Genomic DNA, 20,602 nt, shown 5'->3' on the forward strand with positions numbered 1-20,602 from the left:
ACATGCTAACCATTCTTTTAAGAACACTGCAGCTACAACAAGGCCAGAAAACAGTGGTGGTAATGTAATTAGTGCATATGCAAACCAGTAAAAGGAGCAGCATTAATAAGGTGAAGTACAATTATCAAAATCAACACACATTATAGTACTTTAACATATCACTGACCTTCTCCCCCAAAGCCTGTAGTATGGAGAGTGTTAAGAATGCTATCTGAATGGACAGTTGAGGCAAATTTCTTACAACTGCATAATAAGAGCCGCGAAAACACCTAGAAGACATGAATAGGTCATAGCAGTCTTCCTATTAACCTCCTGCCCAGGGCGAGTAACTGACTGGATCCTTACCTGAAACTGCCTTGTAACATCTAGGGACAAGTGTGGGGGCCATCTGGCATTTCTTAAAAACACACCATTTTACTTTATTTTTTGGAAGGCTGACCTACAGACCTGGAATGCTAGAAACATGTGGGAGATGGGCCTTCCAAGCCGGAAGACAAAACCAGCCCATGATGGAAGTGCTGTAGGAGACAAGCTAAGGTGGCAGGGCCCAAGAGAAAGCTCTCACATTGATCTGAACACGCCAAGTAGGGCACCGCCGTGGCTTAAATTGAATCAGCTTGCGACACAAAGGGATGATTGGATTGGCAACATTGCCACGGGCTGGGAGAGGCGCCGCATGAACAGACACGGCTTCTCAAGCATGGCCTGAGAAAGGTTAAATGGGGACTTTGGGATGCAGGTGCCAAAACCCACAGCATCTTGCAAGGAACACCCTAAACCAAATATTGAGGGGAAAGGGGGAACACTTCAAGGAAGTAGCACCTGCTTCCTCCACCCACTCCAAATTTAGTGCTCTTTGTTGCCTAGTCTCCTTTTACACAAAATGTTAGGGCAGCAACAAAACGGAGCAAACAAGCTGGCTCGCTCACTTCTAATATTTTTGCTCATTCACACCGTTTCCGTATTTTACATTAAGACTCTTTCCAAGATCTACAAGGAATCTGCAGAATAGGATAGACTTTTCAATCATTAGTTATACACGGCATTTCCCACACTACCTTTGGCAGGAATATAAACGGTGCTAGATACTTCTGCATGGATTACGATGTGCACAGACTTTCTGCTTAAGCATTCTTTATACGCAGGAATGTATTCCTCACAAGGCTGCTTGTGTTCAGTCAAGCAAGGCCTTCCTCCATTTGGTTTTCTGAAGAAGAAGAAGATGCTATCGCTTCCTCTCTATGGTGGACCCTGAAAAGGGGCAGAGCAGACTTATCTTTTTATACTCTGACAACATTTAAATAACTGTTCCAAGGTACAAGAACATGTTCTTCAAACAACAATCCATGCTCCCGCTTCCCTCCTTTATTCATTCAGTAGAATGGACAGCAGGTATCTTGTGTGCAGTGTATGGGCGTGCGTCACATTTTTTATGCTCTCCTAAGGGAAAAGATCCCTGAAAATATAAAAACAGAATAGCAAGCAAAGAGCTAGGCTAAAAAATTTGCTTGTTTTCTATTTCCAGGGAGTGGGTATTGTTTCACACAGGGGGAAGCATTAAAAAAAATGTTATCCCCACCAGCATTCTGAAGTGGAAAAGTTCACCTTATTCTGCCACATTTGTTGACCCAATCTCAGAAAGCGCACTTTGCAGACTGTATATTTCAGAACGTAAGGAGAGGAGAAAAGGTTGAATACTCGGTCATAAAAGCTCCACACCTGTGAAAAGCCAGCACACGAAGGAGAAGGTGTCCAACCTTAACTGTGAAGGTACATACTTTTTGATGTCAGAGAATAAACATACAGCCCTAGCAGCATTCCCAAGTCCTAGGAGGAGTATACAGTGGGGTTTTTTCCTGAAATGAGCAGGAATTAAACTACATTAGCAGTTGTTAAACTGAAATCATTCAAGTAATGACTCCTTCTCCCACAATTACAGAACAGGGAAGAAATGCAAACCATCAGTGCTGTTCATACTTGTTCTTATAAGAACTAAGTCTATCCTTAAAATAAAGGATGCAAGCACACACTTCAGTGGATCAATTTATTCTGATGTCATCAGTATATCTTCAAACACAGGGGGAAATGTAACATCCACTTCATATTCCTCAAGAAGGAGATTGATTAAAACTTGAGAAAGCGCCAAAGGAATCAAAATGCTCTAAATAACGTTAACCTGTCAAGCCACACAATTCACTCGAGAAGAGCACTTATACGGCCTCGTGGCCCATCCTTCCGCCCTAAACCTGACATATCATAGGTGTGTGGTGACCTTGAGTCACTCTTTCACAACCTGTGAATTCATTTCCCTCACACACAGCTACTCAGTGATCCAAACCCATCAACATAATCCCAGACTAGACTGTTACATAGACTGCCCTCAGTCTCAGGCATTAGCCCAAAATTACCATCGCTCTTAAGGATTTTGTCTACCAATATGAGGCAGAACTATGATTACAACCCCACAAAAAACCCTTTGACACTTTTTGTCTGGTACCAAAAATTCATAGGCCAGGGGTTGCGAAAATCAGTGCTATAAAGGAGGGTAACATTCGGAAATTCCTAAGAAGAATCATAACGACCACCATACATACTGAATCATGACATGCCTAGATGGCCATGTGAATGGATTTCAGGCAATCATGATCATTCCACACAGAACAGCTCATACCACCAATGTGGTGCTTAATCCTCATGCACAACTACCATTACATTCGTGGATAAATGAGCACACACATCACTACACTATGCAAACTTGTTACGGCTGACATACAACAGTGCTTCCTGAAAAGTTACCATCCGCCTCACTTAATATGCCTCAATATATTTATGACTTGTTTCTAAGTTAATTAATAAGGAGCTGTTTAAGAGGTTTCATCAGGATTTTCACCTTCTCCAGCTCCACAATTTACTTGAGCTTTACCTAACAGCAACATATTATTTCCAGGCACCACAGCTATTTTAAAAGAAAGCCACCTTGAAATCACCTTACACTGTAAGCCGACTGTTCCCTTTACATAAATGACTATTATCCACAATGCAGAAAGCCCCTTCTATATCCAATGATGCAGGCTCTAGTGCATGAAACATTATGCAGTAAGAGATGGAAAGTACTATAGGAATCTTATTTGAGGGCTAGTTTTTTGTTGGTATAACCAATGCTAGTTCTGGCTCAAGGTAGTAGTTAGCAAGCTTTCTACATCTCTGTAAATCACTTCCACACTGCCCTGTCTGCCACCATTCTCCCAAGAAACCTTGCACGTTGCAGAGGATTGAAAGATGTTCAAGGCAGATCCTCAGTCCACGAAAGTGCTTCCCAGGCTTGTCGGACTTCATTGTAGGAGAGCGCCTGGAACACACCCAATACTCACCTGCAGATGTGTATTAAGGGATAATCAGCAGTGGTTGGTAAGCTGCCTTTCGGGGAAGCCTGTCTGCTAGTCTTGATTTACTCTTTGAGGAATCTCTGCTATAAGCTTCCAAGGAAACCCAGGGCTCCCCAGAACATCATTTGAAAGTCACTGGTTTAGTGAGAATATTGTTTTGTTGGTTTCACTTGATTTTGTGTCAAGTACCTGAGTCATTTACAAGGGGGAAGGTGTACAGCAAGCTGTACAATGTGAAGCGGTGGATTGGTGTAATATTTTACAGGTACCTCATGCAAAGCTAACATCCCTCAGGCATTCATAAGTTACGGTTCTGCTGTATGCACACTTAACACAGCAAACAATCCAAGCTTATTTAATGCAGTACTTTGGGGTGGATAATTCCGCAGAAACAGCTATATTTTTCTGCAGAATTCTTTTTGTCTAAAAATGAACTATTTTAGAAATCCAATTAGCAACGTATTGAATGGATACAATGAGTTGTATTCAGATAAGTTCTGGGTGAGGTTAGCCCCATTAAAATTAATGAACCAGTTACATACATTAACTTCAATGGGTCTACTCTGAGTAGCACTAGCACTGAATATCATCCAATACCAGCCAAAATTGTATTTAATAAACTTTTTCTCCAGGAAGCACATTTTTATGTATTATATGCCTATAGAATTTAGCTATCTCCAAAAACATCATCAATATTCCCATATTGCATACAGGGGAAACAGACTTATATAGGGGACATGGATGGCGCTGTGGTCTAAACCACTGAGCCTCTTGGGCTTGCTGATCAGAAGGTTGGCAGTTCGAATCCACGCAACAGAGTGAGCTCCCATTACTCTGTCCCAGCTTTTGCCAACCTACCTAGCAGTTTGAAAGCACGGCAGTGCAAGTAGATAAACAGGTACGGCTGTGGCAGGAAGGCAAACAGTGTTTCCGTGTGCTCTGGTTTCTGTCACAGTGTTTAGTTGCACCAGAAGCAGTTTAGTCATGCTGGCCAGATGACCCAGAAAGCTGTCCGTGGACAAACGCCGGCTCCCTCAGCGTGAAAGCGAGATGAGCACCGCAACCCCATAGTCACCTTTGACTGGACTTAACCATCCAGGTGTTCTTTACCTTTACCTTATCATAGAGGAAACAGAGACTGTGAGTGGCATGCCAAACGTAATCAAGTCAGGGGTCCTTAAAACCAGGGTGGGGGAACCTGTGGCCTTCCAGATGTTGGTGCACTACAACTCCCATCATCCCTGGTCGCTGGCCATACTATAAGGTGAACAGCATCTAGAAAGCCACAAATTTATTGACCCCTGCTTTAAAAATTATTGGAGCCAATCTGCTTTTCCATAAGTGGCTTCTGTATCAATGAGGTAATGTTTAAATGACCCTATCCAATGGATCCTTCCCATAGTATTTCTTCTTATTATTATCCTGCCTTACCCCAGGTGCCTTACAAATAAAACAGGATAAAACAGAAAATATGGACGTTAAAAGTAATGAAACACTTACAGAACTGAAACACTACAAAAATATATATTTGAAAATATAGCTAGGTGGAAGAAAACAAAACATCACAGCATGAGCCCTTTTCCCAGTCAGTTCCTAAAGACCTGCTGGAATAATTGGCCTCCCTTCTCAGTGTTGTACCAATTGCACTGGCCAGAACCCCACAATCAAGTTTAATCACCTTGAGGCCTGTCTCTTGCTCCACTCTTCTGCCTACTATAATCAGAAACAAGGAGGACTAGCATCTCTATACAACAACAGATTTTGGAAGATGGAAAATGGAAAGGCCAAGGACAAGACTACAGGCAGAGAAAGCAGCATGTAGAAAGGAGATACTGTAGTTATTGCTCAGAAAAGAAACACATGCATCATTCCAGAACTGGCACCAATATTTATTTTATTTATTGGATTTACATCCCAGGACAGCTGACACAGTAATGGCAAAACATATTTTTAAAATCTAAAAGCAATTTAAAAACATTCTTTAAAAGTTAAAAACATTCACAATCAGTGATCAGGGTTGTCAGCAACAGTTTCCTTCTGTCATCAAATGCTTTGGTAAACAGATTTTTTTTTTAATTTCTCGTGAACATCAATAATGAGAGAGAACACACCTCACTAAGGAGGGCATTCCAGGGTCTGAAAAGGCCCTGTCACCGGTCAGGCCAGCACAAGAACAAAGAACAATACTCTGGCAGGCAGGTGCTAGAATCAAACCCAGAATTGGGACCAAACTAGATTATCCAGGTGGGCAGAACAGGGAACATGGAGCCTTCCTGATGCTTTTCATGACTACAGTTCCCATCCTCCCCAACTACAGACCATGTTGACTGGGGCTAATGGGAATTAGAGAGTCCAACAACGTCTAGAAAGCACTGGATTCCCCATCTCTGCAGTAGAGCCTTCTCATGTTTACAGGGTATCCTGTACCAAAAGTAATCCCTGACAGATAACTGTGCAATCTGTCCTGTTTTATAAAACTTCAAAGAAGGTTCCACACATTTTGGAATGACAATTACCCATCACAGGCATGCAAATAGCAACACATTTAAGAGGGCAAGACATGCAAACCAGGAGTGCCATGCAATGTTGACTGCAACAGGAACAAGTTACATTGCAGTCTTAAAACGCACAATGCTTTGCAAAGCCAAGGACCATATCCAATTTAGAATACAGTGGTACCTCAGGTTACAGACGCTTCAGGTTACAGACTCCGCTAACCCAGAAATAGTACCTCGGGTTAAGAACTTTGCTTCAGGGTGGAAGAAGATTGGAAGAAATTTAAAGATTATTTACAGAAACACTGCAAAATCAATGAATGTTAGAGTGATGTTGGACTGAAGTTAAGTGGCTTCTAGCTGAACAGGTTTTAAGGCTATAAATGTATCAAGATTAAGGATTAGGACCAAAAAGACTAAGAGAAATGGAAAAATGGGTTCAAATAGGTAAAAATCTAATGTCATAATATATCAAGATTTAGGACTGGAATTAAAAAGGAGGGTAAGAAATTGCTGGGTTTACAAACTGAAATGGAATACAAAAGAGGGAGGTATGAGGAAGTCCGAGAAACAAGTAAACTCAAAAGAGGTTATGAAAGGACGGAATTATTTTTAACTGTTTTTTCTTTTTTTCTTTTTTTACCTTTTTCTATTCGGTACTTTGTATTTTGTATTTTGTGTATTTTTCTCTGTTTTTGTTAAAAAAATTTGTGTTTATTAATGTGATTTTATTTTTTCTGAAACTTTAATAAATATTAATTAAAAAAAAAAAGAACTTTGCTTCAGGATGAGAACAGAAATCGGTGTGGCAGCAGCAGAAGGCCCCATTAGCTAAAGTGGTGCTTCAGGTTAAGAACAGTTTCAGGTTAAGAAAGGACCTCCAGAATGAATTAAGTTCTTAACCCGAGGTACCACTGTATAGGGAAGCTGAAAAATTATAAATTGCCCAAATCCATCATTTTACTCCAGCAAGCCATCATAGAACCGAAGCAGAACATGATCCCCAGTGAGCAAGGACTGCAATGAAGGAGGAATCTAATGGAAAGAGAAAGCTCTATGGGGAAAAGGTATATGCAAATAACTGTTCAGTGAGAAAGCTGTATGCCAGCACGCTGCCTTAATACATAATCCCACCCCTCCTAACTTGCAGGTATTTCTGCACTCTCCACTTCCAAGTATGTTGAGAGTTTTGAGAACCACATATTCAGTGAACAAATACTACAGTCAGAAAAGCACTGATAACATTCTAAGGAAAGCAACCGAGGAAGGCAACTCCACCTGCAGAAAGGTGAGTGCACAGTTCCTTGAACTAAAGTTATTCACTGACTGACAACACATACCTCTGAAGGAGGAACGAAAAGGTGACCACACCCAGCATATGCCCAAAAGGCCATTTACAGCAAAGGGAAAGACAACATATAATCCGGAAGAGGCCCTGGTTTGGAAGAGAGCAAAAAGGAATAGAGGACTTTGGGAATTAAGCAGATGCAGTTTGCCTGTAAGCATGTCAGATTCCAAGCGCATTCAGCTCATATTCAGAGGACATACTAAAACTCCCTCAATCTTTGTGCGCATCTAAGTTTCGAGTACCTCATTTGGAGCTTAAGAACAAAATATTATGGGTGACACTCCAAAGAAACTCATATCCCTCCTCGTCACCAATTCTTGTTGTGTCTGACCCTCAACATCCAGCAACTTAGAAGAATAAGGAAGAAAAAAGGCAGTTTCCTCAATGCCACACCCTCAATCACCCTCTAAATAACCTAGCCCCCTTCCACAGATACTTCTCCATGCCACCATTTCAGCAGCAAAGTATATCATGTATAGCCCTCACAAAATTCACAGCAGCTTATGTAAACCTCCCTCCCTCCTGACAGTTTGTCACCTGCTCCTATTTTATTCACCCTCAATGTATCACCCAGATACATAAACCACCACATATTTATCTGCTTCACCTGTTCAGCTTACGTCTAAATCCTCAATCACCCGCAGACAAAAACCTCTGGCGCTGCAACACACCCCTTCCCCGGAAAGCACCTGCTCAACACCAACTACAATATTTCAAACCGGGCTAACCAAGCCCCGCAATGCTCTTGACCCACCTCTCCCATAAATTCTCGCATGCGTAACCCTCCCAATATCCTCAGCCTGTACACACACCAAGGGTCTCTCCCCCCCGCCCGCACTCCTCTCTAGCAACCCCTGGCTTGAAATAACCCCAGTACCTAAACAAGCGGCGACACTGGGGGAAAATAAAATTTAAATACAATTTACCAATCTCTCCTCCTCCTCTTCCTCCTTCCAGGCCCCTTTCTTTATACTAAATTTCTCCTGGTCAACGAATCAAAGTATCCTCTCACCTTTGCTCACCCCAGAAACCCCTCTTCTTCCCCCTCACCTCCCCCAGCGCCCAGGGGCTCCTACCAAATCGCCCACCCCCTTCAACAACAGGCCAATGGAGCCCACCCCTCTTCTCCCCCCTGTTCCCAGTCCCTCCTGCTGGGCTTCCTCCTCCCGCCATCCCTTTGGCCCCTCACCGCCGAGCCCTCTCTCTCCACCCCGCCCCTGCTCGCCCACTCCCCAGCCCCGTGACCTCCGCAGGAACACGGGTCAAATGTCAAAGCGCAGCCCGCCCACTCACCCACCCAACCAAAGGGTTCTCAAGGAGGCCACGTATCCCACACCCAACCAGCCGCCCCCCGTTGTAGATTTCGCAGCCCTCTTCGCTTACCCACAAGCTCCTCTGCCTCTCTGGTCTTCTCTCTCTCTTTCTCTCTCTGCTCCGGGGCCTGCAACCCGGAAACAGCCGTGTGCCCGCCCGGCGGCCACGCAAAATGGCGTCGAAGAGCACTCCCCGGGGCCAACGCGCACGCGCAACGTGGCCCCGCCTTTTCCCGTTTGGGGTAGGTGGGAGGAAGTGAGGCTGGGTGGGTGGATCGCCATATTAAGAAGGTCCAAGAGGCCTGAGCAGAATCGGTGCCGCGCTCGGCCATGTTGGGAAGGGCACTGGAAACACGAAATCATAAGAGTCGCAACTTTCAGGCTCGTAATTCCAGCGCCCGTGAAGGGGATTTCTCTCCCCGCCGCCCCAATATCTCTTCAGGCCGTTTGTTTGCTTCGCCCAGCAAAGGAGGATAGCGGCAGGTTTAGGCTGAGGATAACTTTTGAGTCTGCAAGAGCTGTGCAATGCACGACGTAGCCCGCCGTTTTAAACTGTAGGGGGATGGATGTTGGACGGGGTTTTGCGGCAATTCTGGATTGTTTTCCACTTTGCAGGTTGAAAGCCCTTGCAGGATTAGGCAGGGAAGGTGGCTCACGACAACCCTGCAATGTAGTCCGGAGGCGTTGTGTAAATTAGAAACATCTAACCACATCGAAGTAGCCACGCCGCTGTACAACAAGAATCATGAAATCTTAGGGATCTCAAAGATCGCCCAGTCCGACCTGCTGGCAAACGGAGGATAACGTCCCCGAAAAGCGGCTATGCAGCCCCTAAAAGGTGCCTTATATTTTGTATAATACAGCGGGTGTTATACTGCCCATTACTTTGTGCCTAGAGACTTTCTGAAGTCTTCATCTGTAGCCTGTAAATTACAGTAAATCTCGACTGCATATGGGATGTGTGTGTGTTTTGCCGCCCTCCAGTGCATATCTGCAGAATGAAGCCTCCTTTTTTCCACATAGTAGCAGCTGGGCTAGCTCAGTCGGCGAAGCATGAAACTCTTGATCTCAAGGCTTGTGGGTTGGGCAAAAGATTCCTGCATTGCTGGGGGTGGGACTAAATGACCCTCAAGTCCCCACCAACTCCACAATTCTATGCATTTGTCTATGCGATCTGTTGATAACAGATTGTAGAATAAGCATCATCATGATTACTGAAACAATGAAAGACGGGCTGCTGAATGAATGAATGAATGAATGAATGAATGCAGCAGACTGGTCTTGGCATGAGAATAGGGGTGTTGCTAGCATGCTCCGTTTGCATCTGTGAAATGCTGGAGGACAGAGGCCATGATTAAAAGCCCATAGTTGCAAGCAGGAGGATTCCCTGTTGTGCTGGGGTTCTCACACTGAGGGGCTTTGTGCTCTTAGAAGCACAGCAGTGATACCTAGGCATAATTCCTTTTCTGGGTTAAAACCAGAAGCTAGTTTCACTCTCAAATTCAAACAGATTTATATATACGAAAGATGGATGCTCTATTATCAACTCATGGGTTGCTTCCACGTTAGAAGTTTACCTGTCTGAAATTGCCATCCTTTGTTCACTCACATTTCATATGAAGAAGTCACAATATTGCTGCCTGCTCACTGCGTTCCACTGAATTTTGCATTTTAAACTACTCATTTTTCTTGTATCTGATTTTTTAGATTGTATGCCTTGTGTGCAGAGCCACATACATTGATGGCACTATATAAAAGTATTTTACATAAAAATCTGTATAAAAGCAGACCACTGATTTTATTTTTCACAATTATTTATTTCCACCATTGGCTTCTCACCCAAGTGCTGCAGTACCAAAACAATAACAACAATAATTATTATTAATAATAATATCAACAACAGCCAGACCTCCCCCCCCAAAAAAAAACACACACCTAAGCTTCCCCAGAACAACACAATACATCTTACATTCCACCTCGCGGAAGCTTGTAGGGTTATATGTGTAGGCAAGCGATCCCCTCATTCCAACAGTAGAAAATTCACTGTACAATTGCCCAATGATACAAGGCTCTTCTTTAAAAAATAAATGTACAATTCAAGAGTGTCTTGTTAAAAATATATATAAATATATACACATCCTCGCATTAGGACCTGAAGCTCTCACCGGGAGAGAGAAAAAGAAATATAGACAAAAGCGAGAGACCCTGAAATGAAAAGTCCCTGAACAGAAAGCCACTAGATCAGGTATGGGGAACCTGGGGCCTTCCCGATGTTGCTGGAACCCCATCAGCCCCAGCCAACATGGCCAGCAACAATGATATATAGGAGATGGAAGTTCAGAAACATCCAGATTGCCACAGGTTCCTCATCCCTGCAAAAGAGGCAACCCCCCCCCAAGACACACAAATAAAAACAACCCTTATCAAAGAGAAGGGAGGAGGTCAGCAAAGAGAAAAGCCATTTAAAAAAAAAAAATGAGAGAAATTCTTTACAACACCTGCTCTTTGATATCAATTTTTGACCTAATATTAAAGCTGTTAGAAACATGGTAGGGAAAGCAGTTCATTTCTAAAAAGAGAAGCAGGCACCTTTCTCTCTTGACCTGAAATCCCTGCCCCCTAATCAAGAAATGTATGGGAATGGGCTGTGGTTATTCAGTAGTGTGGACAATGCACTCTGGACTGGCTCAGAGGCATTCTTATTATTACTTCACATTTCCAGGATTAGATCATGGCACTGGAAACAAATTCCAGGGGGAACACACAGCTTTTGGGACGTAGCCCTGAGATATGATTCTTCCATGCAGAAGTTATAGGGCAAGACCAAGAGTTTTTACTTGGTATCACAGGGGTTCCCTAAACTCAAACCAACTTTTTAGATCTCTCCAAGTATAACGAAAATAAATAATTCACCTGTGTTTCTTGAAAGATGCTAGGAGGTTCAGTACTTTTGCAAGATAACAGGACTATCCCGCTGCAACCCACTGCTGACCCTCATAATCAACTGTAGGGTGGATTATAAATTCTCTATGGGGGAAGGGCTGGCCTATATATGTGTTTGGCAATCTGTGTCACAGAAAGTTGGTTAAAACCTATTGGGAGGGTCCACTAAATTCTATCCAGTTGTCCCAGATTAAATAATCCAAAATAAATAGTATCTCTGGTTCTGATCTCACAATTACCAGCATGGATTAAATGGAACACTTTTGAGAACTGAAGTCTTTCTTTGAGGTCACTTGACCTTATTCATACAGTACACTTCAAATCAACTTTTTGTTCACACAATTGGAGGGGAAGTACAGAAAAAGATCATCCCTCTTCCAACATGCTGTTTCCATAAAAGTTTATGGAAATCTTCCCCAGTCTTGTATTAATCTCAATAGTTTATTCCAGATTAACGTGAAGATAGATTGAAATCAACACATTGCATCCTTTAAAGGCACTTTGGAGAAGTGAGAACAAAAATTGTTTTATCACTGTGTAACCATCAAAACTGTGTGAATAACAAGGGACAATATAGTTAAGTGTTATTGTGAATGTCCCTGTGATATTATAGAGAAGGGAAACCCCACTATCCTATCCTGAGATGGAAATCTCCCTGCCCCTCCGAGGCTCTTCGAAGTTGCTGAAGGACACATCCCAGGACTCAAGAGTGACCTATATCTAGAGCCCAGTTCAAGAGGAAGAGACAACTGGTTTCTTGCCAACCCCCCCCCCAAAAAAAATAACCCACCTAAAAATAAATTTATTCAACACAAAGAGATATAAAAAACATTCGGACAGCAGCCAAAACCAGAAACTGTGTATATCTAGACTACAATTAAAACTGTCATGGCTTCCCACAAAGAATCCTGGGAATTGTAGTTTGGTGAAAGTGACGAGGATTCTTTGTTAAGGCAAGTCTTTAGCCCTAAGTCCCCGTCAGAGAACAGCAGTACTGTGGGGGCCTGAAATGACTTTTAGGCCAGTTAAGTTTGTAGCCCATTTTATCCTCACAACAAACAGCCCTGTGAGGTAGGTTAGGCTGAGAGACAGTAACTGACCCAAAGTCACTGAGTAAGCCTGAGTGGGAATTCGAACCCTGGCCTCCCACACTCTAACCATTATACCGCACTGGCTCTGCCTCAATAAGGAACTATGACAGCCTATACCGGTAATTTTGGTGCCTGTTTAAAGTTCCTGTAGCTTAGGTCCCAAAGAATGGAAATCGTTGAATACTGTCTTATCCATCACAGCCAATCAAAACTGAATTTTAAGAAGACCAGGGAAAAATATTTTCCCACTTCAGTTTACCTGGACCAGCTTTTTAAAAACAAAGCAACGTTCTGTGAGAACAGAACCAAAAAAATACTTTTGAGAGTCTCCTGTGAATTATTCTTAATAATAATAATAATGTTTCCACATCAAACCTTTCTAATACAGAAATAAAAATGCCCAGTGATAAAGAGTAGTGTAATAGGAGAAATGAAAGGTAGAAAACTGACATTTCTTGACGTTTCTGCACACACTGCCTTTGGCAACTGTACTATGTCCGACTCATGAGACCGGAAGCTTATTTTTCTGATTCACAAACCGTTCGTTTTCAAGGACTTGTTTGATTACGGTTATACTGGGGAGGGAAACTGCCAGAAAGGGCATTGGCAGCTAATGTGAGTTGTCCCACAAGCAAGTCAAGATGTCCTGCTTTGTCTTGACTTCCTCCACAAAACACTGTTCCATCTGCTCGGGCCATTTTGGGTTCAGTCCTCCAAACCGCTCTACACTCTGCCGTGAAGCAAAGTGAGATAGTCACCTCAGGCAACCGATTTGGAGCACCATTCCAGGTGGTGGAGAGGGAAACCAACAGATGGAGGATAAGGGGCCCCAATACTCCCTGGGAGATTCTTCTACACAAGTCCCTCTCACGGGATGCTCTGGCGGAGTCTCCCTTCCTTTAAATGAAGCTCACACAGGAGACCAAGAGAGCTCTGCCAATGGGCAAAGGCAATAGATTTGGGGGCACGGTTAAAAGAGCAGCACATTTTTCGGTTACTTAAATAGTTGTTTGCTTTTTTACTGCTGGGGGAGGGACGAGGGGACAGGAAGGTGCTAGTTAGATTTTCAATCTCTGGCATCAAAATTATCTCGGGGCCAGCCCTGGCAGGAGAACTCTGTGGCGAATTGTGTCCCAAGCTCAAACCGTAGGAAGGCGAGGTGCTGTTTTGATTTTGCACCTCAGTCACCAGGATTTCTTGGACCAAGCTTGGCCATCCCTGCCATTTGGCGACTCCGTGCTCTCCTCTCCCAACAGGGTCAGACCCTAAGGAGGAACCCCTGTACATCCAAAAAGTGCTCGAGTATTGCGCAGAGTAAACATTCTTTGCTAGTGACGCCTGCCCTGTGGGCATCTGCCTCATTGGCTGTTTGACTCCAGCTTGTGAGAGAGCTCAAAGAGCAGGTTCTGATTGTCAATAACTTGGAACTGCCGGACGTAAGCTTTCGTCTGCAGCTGTTGGGGAGATGACTCCATTTCCAGGCCTGGGGGAAGAAGGAGAAGACAGTCATTTGGGAAGAGACACCATTCTAAAGCTAAACACAACAATCATGCCTAGCATAAGCAGATACTCTAAAGCAGGAACGGGGAACTGGTAGTCCACCAGATATTATTGCATTCAGTCTCCCATCATCCACACACAATATGGTCAACAGCCAGGGACCTTAAGAGCTGCAGTCCAATATACAGAGGGCCACAGATTCCCCATCTGTTCCTTAAGAAGTCCAGGAGTAGCCCCACCTGATAAGATCTTGCTGTCCTGAATTGTTTCATATTGAAGGCAGGGGAAAGAATGTGTGCCCCACGTAAAATTCCCCTCCACACCCAAGACCTGTGGATCCAAAGACTCATGTCTGACTCTCTCTGACATGATAGTTTTGTAAGATGAAATGAGAATATGATGGGTGGGAGCATTTGCACATGATTCCCATGCCTGAAGAATGAAACGGTACCATCCAACAATAGATACCTCAGATATGAACTTCTGCTCATTTGTTTGACGCTCGTATCCTAAGGATTTTGACACTCAAACACGGCTGGCCAGACAAACCCAGGGTGGTGTGTATTTTGCAAATCTACAGCATCGCTCAAGTATGGAAATGAGTGTGAGGTGCAGAATCTTAAGGAAATCTGCAACTCATATTTAAAGTGAAAGCAAGTTTCTTCAAAGCTGCAAAGATAGACTTAAAATGTGAGATATGGGCATCGATGCCGAATGAAATCTGGTGACAGCTTGGCCAACCCCAAAAATCTCCTCATCTCTGTTGCTGGGATAGTTCAGTTGGTAGAACATGAGAGTCTTAATCTCAGGGTTGTGGGTTCGAGTCCCAAATTGGGCTAAAAGATTCCTGCACTTCAGGGGGTTGGACTAGATGATTCTCATGGGTCCTTTCCAACTCTACAATTCTGTGATTCCACAATTCTGCTTTATGTAGACTGTAAGCTCTCTGGAGAAAAGACCATGCTTCTTCTATGTTCTCTACAGCAGCATTTTCCAACTTGTGGCTTGTGACCCGCAAATGGGTCACAAAGCCTGTGTGAGTGGGAGCTTCATAAGCAAACCCTAAGTAATTATTGTTTTTGATTTTTTAACAGGTATGATGAATACCTTGTGCAATTTTTTGTTTCGTTGGCTTATTACAATACTGCGTTGACGCTTGTAACTGAACATCAGAAAGGCTTAAATTTTACACCTTAACACTTGGGAACTCCTCACTGGCAGCTGGTGGCAGAGCCAATGACAGTTTACAGGGAGCTGTTTTGAGTGACTATTACAACTCACCTTTGATGCCATTTGAGTAATAATAACTACTCAAAGCAACTCCCTCTATGAGGACTTTATGGTGAGCTATCCACAGATCTGCTGCCAAGGTTAGTTAATAGTCAAGCCAAGTGTGATTTGAGATTTGGTTAGCAAAAATAAGAAATACAGTCGTACCTTGGTTTTTGAACAGCTTACTTCTCGAACGTTTTGGCTCCCGAACGCCGCAAACCCAGCAGTGACTGTTCCAGTTTGCAAACAATTTTTAGAAGCCAAACGTCTGATGGGGCTTCTGTGGCTTCCAATTGGCTGCAGGAGCTTCCTGCAGCCAATCAGAAGCTGTGCTTTGGTTTCCGAACGTTTTGGAAGTGGAACAGACTTCCGTAACGGATTCCATTCGACTTCCAAGGTATGACTGTAACACCTTTACCCTACTGTGTCCATAATGATCTGGGATGATGTCTGAGAACCAACAGAACTACTCGGTGGCAAAAGGCAAGCTCAGCACCCCACCCCCATAACAGTTGCTAAAATGGGTTTTATCATGAAGAAAACTATCACAAATATCCATAGTTGGTTATATCTAACACGGCTCGTGCAACTGTATGTTTTTAGAATAAATTTTTATAGCTTACAAAGCACGATTCTGCAATCTGATGGTTGGTGTTCTTATTCCCATAAACATAACTGAGAATAACTTTTTAAGTACTGCACATATTTCAACAGTTTCCACATTGATTATTTTTTTTGCTTAGATGCCTCAAGTAAGGGTTATGAAACAGGCAAACTCGCAGTTATAGTGCAGAAAACTGACAGCTGCTGGAGACCTGTTCATGTGACAATAAAACAATGGGTCACCATACCAAGTGAATTTGGTCTTGTGGGTTGCCATACCAAAAAGGCAGGCAAGCACCGCTCTGCAGCACCTGGTACTGAGCACCTGTCCAAAAAGAGTAGCAGGGAAGTAATTGCATTGGCTTCCCTTTGCATCCTTGGTGTGGGGGCATGGATACTCACAGAGGGGCCGGCTCCGGCACTTCCTGATTGTCCGAACTTTCTCTGCTACTGAGTGCTGCATAAGAGAGGAGGAGAGAGAGATGCTTCATTGTTCTAGGGCACCAGACCTTCAAATCTGCAGCTGGGAATCCCATTCTGCAAGAACCTTGGTGTTACTGTAGCTAAGATCTAAAACAGAGAGCAGCAGTGTTGTGCAGTGGCTAGAGCGTTGGGACTAGGAGCTGGGAGACCAGAGTTCAGTTCCCCGCTCACTGGGTGACCTTGGGCCAGTCATTTTATCTCAGCCTAACCTACCTCGCAGGGTGGTTGTGAGGATGAAAGGGGAAGGGGAAGAACAATGTTCACATACCACCTTGAGCTAAACATAAATGTCATAAATAAACAAATGATCTGGCACTGCTTTACATTTTCCATCAATATTTACCAACTGTTCAGTAACACCACAGAGAAAATGCTAAATTTCACAGCCACAGAAACACCTAGTACATGAGTTGGACAGGAGACAAAAATGGATGTGTCCAAAAGGTCCGTTATAAAAATGTAAGACGTGCCTGCTAAGGAGGCTGATTAAAACTTCTACTTGTTGAAAGTTGGGATTTAGGGGACTGGATAGCTCTGGGCCACTTTGCATGGCTAGCAAAACCAGAGTTATGCAGAATAATAAAGGTGGGAAAGCTGACTAGATTCTACAAATTAAGAAAATGCACATCTTTTGCTCTGATTTGCAGAATTTATACAGGTCACAGAGTTTCGCTTTCCTGGATGAAATGTAAAACATAATATTCATGGAGTACACAGGATTAACTCTCAGCAGGGGAGAGTTAATATAATAAGGAAATTGCTTTTTTAAAATATACTGAAGGATATATAATTTCAATTATTCGTTTGCATTAATTGGCCTGTAGTTTCCAGTGTGAATAGGACAGGGATTTCAGTGAATGAAATAAATCACACTTTATTATTAATATCGTTAACTGCCTCAAAATTATACTGTGCTAGAGGTCAGCAATTAGAGGCCCGAAGGGCAGATCTGCCCCCCTGAATAGTAGCAGCAGAACTGCTGCCAACCCAGAAGCAAAGACAGGAGAAAGAGGTGGTTCTGGAAAAAAGAACCTGTTGGCAGTCTACTTTTGAGGATGGACTATGCTTTCCACAAAGCACAGCTGTAAAATTAGTTGCTGAACAGAAAACTTGGATCTCTGCACAGTTATTGTTATATGCATAAGGGCCTTGAGAGACGAAGGCTTTTCAGCATACTAAATAAAATGTCTTTATAGTTCTGTACCAGTAGAGGGAGCCTAACACCACACTCTCCACTGGCAGAGGTTTTATGCTGATATTATTTTCCATCAAGCTATTTGAAATTGTGCCTGCTGGCTATATTGCTCCCTTTGCCATCAGATTCCAAGGAGTAAATTTAATAAGTCTGACTTTTATGCTTTTTAAAAAAGAAGACACTCTTAACTTGTTGTTAAGAGTGGGGGAAGACAGGAAGAAACCTTTCAAACATTTTAAAAGGTGGGGGAAGGTGAGAAAAACCAAGACACTCTCTTAGGCCTCACTCATTGCACCACTTCAGGGGTACAGAAGATGTAGCCCTCCAGGTGTTTCCAGACTACAACACCCATGACTACTGGCCATGCTACCTAGGGCTGATGGGAGTTGTAGTTCAACAACATCTGCAGGGCCACAGGTTCCCCACCCCTGGTCCAGTGTGTGTGTGAAGAAAACCAAAAACATTTTAAATGGGGTGTGGGGGCATGGACCACATTTTACTTTTGTATTCTGAAGCCGATTCACTTAGTTGCCGTGATTTTCTACAACACCCAGTGGTTAAAACAGTGATTTATTTTTTAAAAAAAACCTTTCCTGCAACCGGGTCCTCAGAAGCTAGTCAAGGGGTTCCTCAATGGGGAGATCAGTGGACAAGCTTCGCTGAAAGACTGTCTCGCTCACCTACCCCAAGCAATCCCTACAATGTGCAGAAGAGAATTGGATGGTGCCCTCAGAGTTCTTGAGGGAGGCGGGCGTGGAGATGCCTCACCACCAAATGAAGAAAACCAATTAATGCCAAAATGGGCTTCTAAGCTATTTATGAAGTACAAAAACCAGTTAGACGTGCATAATTAAAACACACAATAAAACAATCCCATTAAAACAACACATTAATTAAAGCAGGAGGCTCAGGTAAAGAGATCAAGAAAATGCCTATGTAAACAGGCATCGTCTAACCCCCCCCCCCCATCCCGGGCTTTTCTCCCTCTGCTGCTTCTCCTGCCAGGTGAGAGGCAGCTCCTGGCTTGCTGTAAAAAGACAGTGCTGTTGTTCATTGCTTCTGGCCTGTACGAATGGCTGCTTCGTGTAGAACTTTGCAACCAGCAAGTTTCTGCTCCCGGTAGCTGAGAGCATTATTCACGGAGGACAGCTAATGTTGTCATAGCTGATCTCCTTATAGAAATATGTAACTCGTCCCAAAGATCAGCCTCGCTACACAGGGACTGGAAAACCGGCCAATCCTTTTGAAAAACACATTTAGCAGGAATCTGGGAAATTACAGGCCTGCCAGCCTAATGTCCGCTCCAGGAAAACTGCTGGAAGGCATCATTAACGATACATATCTACTTATCACAACTGTAAGAGAAGTTAGGAGAGGGAAAAGAGGACTGCATTTCCCCTGCAACAAATATGACTATTTATGGCTGGTAAAATATTGTTTTTCTCCTGAGCGATGCCTTCCTCAGTGCACACACATATATATTGCTGGGATTAACTGGCCATGCTTCCATGTTTCAGCTGCTAAGATATACTGAGGAGGGTAGGTTTGGCTGTGATCCTTCCAGTACTGAAAGAGCATAAGGGGTTTGCATACGCACAAAGTCAGCCCTCTATATATCTGCATCACATATTTTACAGGTTGAGCCTTGGTACAGAAAATCAAGTTCCCAACTAAACTCCAGTGAAACCCCGATTTAAATGAAGCCCCACTTCTGGCTATCAAATGCTGGGGATTAACCGGGAGTAGATATGGTCTGTTAACAGTCTAAAGGCACAAGTTTGGCTCAGTTAGTTGTTTGAAGACAGAATGCTGTGCTTAGGGGAATTACTGGGGTGCCACAGCCAAAGTAATTATGTTCTTACTGATTCCCCAGCAAAAAGGATTCCTGGAAGCTCTCCAACACATATTTTGAACTACTGAGGACCTACAATTTTATGATTTACACATCAGGTTTCTAGTTCTCATTGCTCAAGCTATCAGCAAAGCGCCTCTAGCACTCTAAGGATGGAGAGCCATTGCCTTGCATGACTCCCTTATTTCTTTTTTTTAATCCCTTATCCTCCCACATAGCCTCTCTGCTCCTTCTTCCTAAATAATTCCTTGCTGCTTCTCCCGTATTCACTATCCAGTTTCTTCCCCCTACCAGAGAAACCCCACCTATTTAAAAACACACACAAAAAAAACAGGTTCAAAGAACAAGTAGACAAATTGTCACATTTTGTAAAATAAGCACTTTTGTAGAAATACCCTTGTTTGGAATACATTAATAATTATACGACTTTTTTTTTTAATTGGAGGATATGAATGTTCAGCACAGGAATAATTCTGTGTTCTGCACAATGTGGGGTTGGGAAGGAAATTAGAGCTCAGCTGACAGTGACGTAGCTTCATCCCTCTCCCCCCCTCCCCATCCCCTCCTCCCTAGAGGCCAGGAAAATCTGGGCCAACTCCAGCATTGATCTCACATACCGCACACACATGCACAGACGCACACTCGTCTCTTGACAAGGAGAGCTGGAGGAGCTTCTGTGAAGCCATCGCCATGGCAACCCGACTGTCCCACTGGGCTAGAAACCATACAGAGGACCAACCAACCGCTAGTTAATCCCCACCACCGCAGGGGGAGGGAGATGGCGGTGGGGGTGGGGTGAGAGAGACCACCTGAGCGCTCGTAGATCCTCGCAAGGTCACGCTGCATTTGCTGAGCAGAGCTCCATGCTCAAGCCTGCCAGGCCATCTCTCCTCTTTCCCAGATACGCAGCAGGGACAAAATTCATGCCAAAGATCTTTTGCTGCCTCTCTCTCTAAAGCCACTCTGGGGGAGCAGTTTGAGAAGGAAAGGGGAGGCGAATGGGCAAAAGGGGCAACAGGAGGAGGAGGAGGAGGGCCACAGTCTCCTACAAACCACATCAGTTTCCCCTGAAGGATGGGGAGGGAGAGGAAGGCCTCCGGACACACAGCTAAAACACCTCA

At 43.7% G+C, this 20,602-nt stretch overlaps 2 protein-coding genes across 5 annotated transcripts in view; both read right to left on the bottom strand.

Moving 5' to 3' along the window:
* Positions 1 to 8,739, bottom strand: part of WIPF2 (WAS/WASL interacting protein family member 2) — a 31,413-nt gene extending 22,674 nt beyond the window's left edge. Inside the window, exons 1-3 of one of the 4 annotated variants that reach the window (XM_080978340.1) lie at positions 8,613 to 8,730; positions 1,059 to 1,251; positions 167 to 269 (exon numbers count right to left, since the gene is read on the bottom strand). The gene's annotated coding sequence lies outside the window, so the exon portion shown is untranslated. Of the gene's footprint in view, positions 1 to 166; positions 270 to 1,058; positions 1,252 to 7,221; positions 7,317 to 8,612 lie in introns of all 4 variants that reach the window. The other 3 variants (XM_080978341.1, XM_080978339.1, XM_080978337.1) reach the window with 3 other exon arrangements.
* Positions 8,740 to 11,011: 2,272 nt separating this feature from the next.
* The window catches only part of RAPGEFL1 (Rap guanine nucleotide exchange factor like 1), a 52,121-nt gene continuing 42,530 nt past the window's right edge, over positions 11,012 to 20,602 (bottom strand). The window contains exons 14-15 of the mRNA XM_080978302.1: positions 16,354 to 16,408; positions 11,012 to 14,059 (exon numbers count right to left, since the gene is read on the bottom strand). Of these exons, the coding sequence (XP_080834428.1) occupies positions 13,935 to 14,059; positions 16,354 to 16,408 (180 nt within the window). The 3' untranslated portion in view covers positions 11,012 to 13,934. The remainder of the gene's footprint in view (positions 14,060 to 16,353; positions 16,409 to 20,602) is intronic.

This window comes from Podarcis pityusensis (genome assembly GCF_964106645.2).
Source record: "Podarcis pityusensis genome assembly, chromosome: 13".
In the NCBI taxonomy this organism is placed as follows: Eukaryota; Metazoa; Chordata; class Lepidosauria; order Squamata; family Lacertidae; genus Podarcis; species Podarcis pityusensis.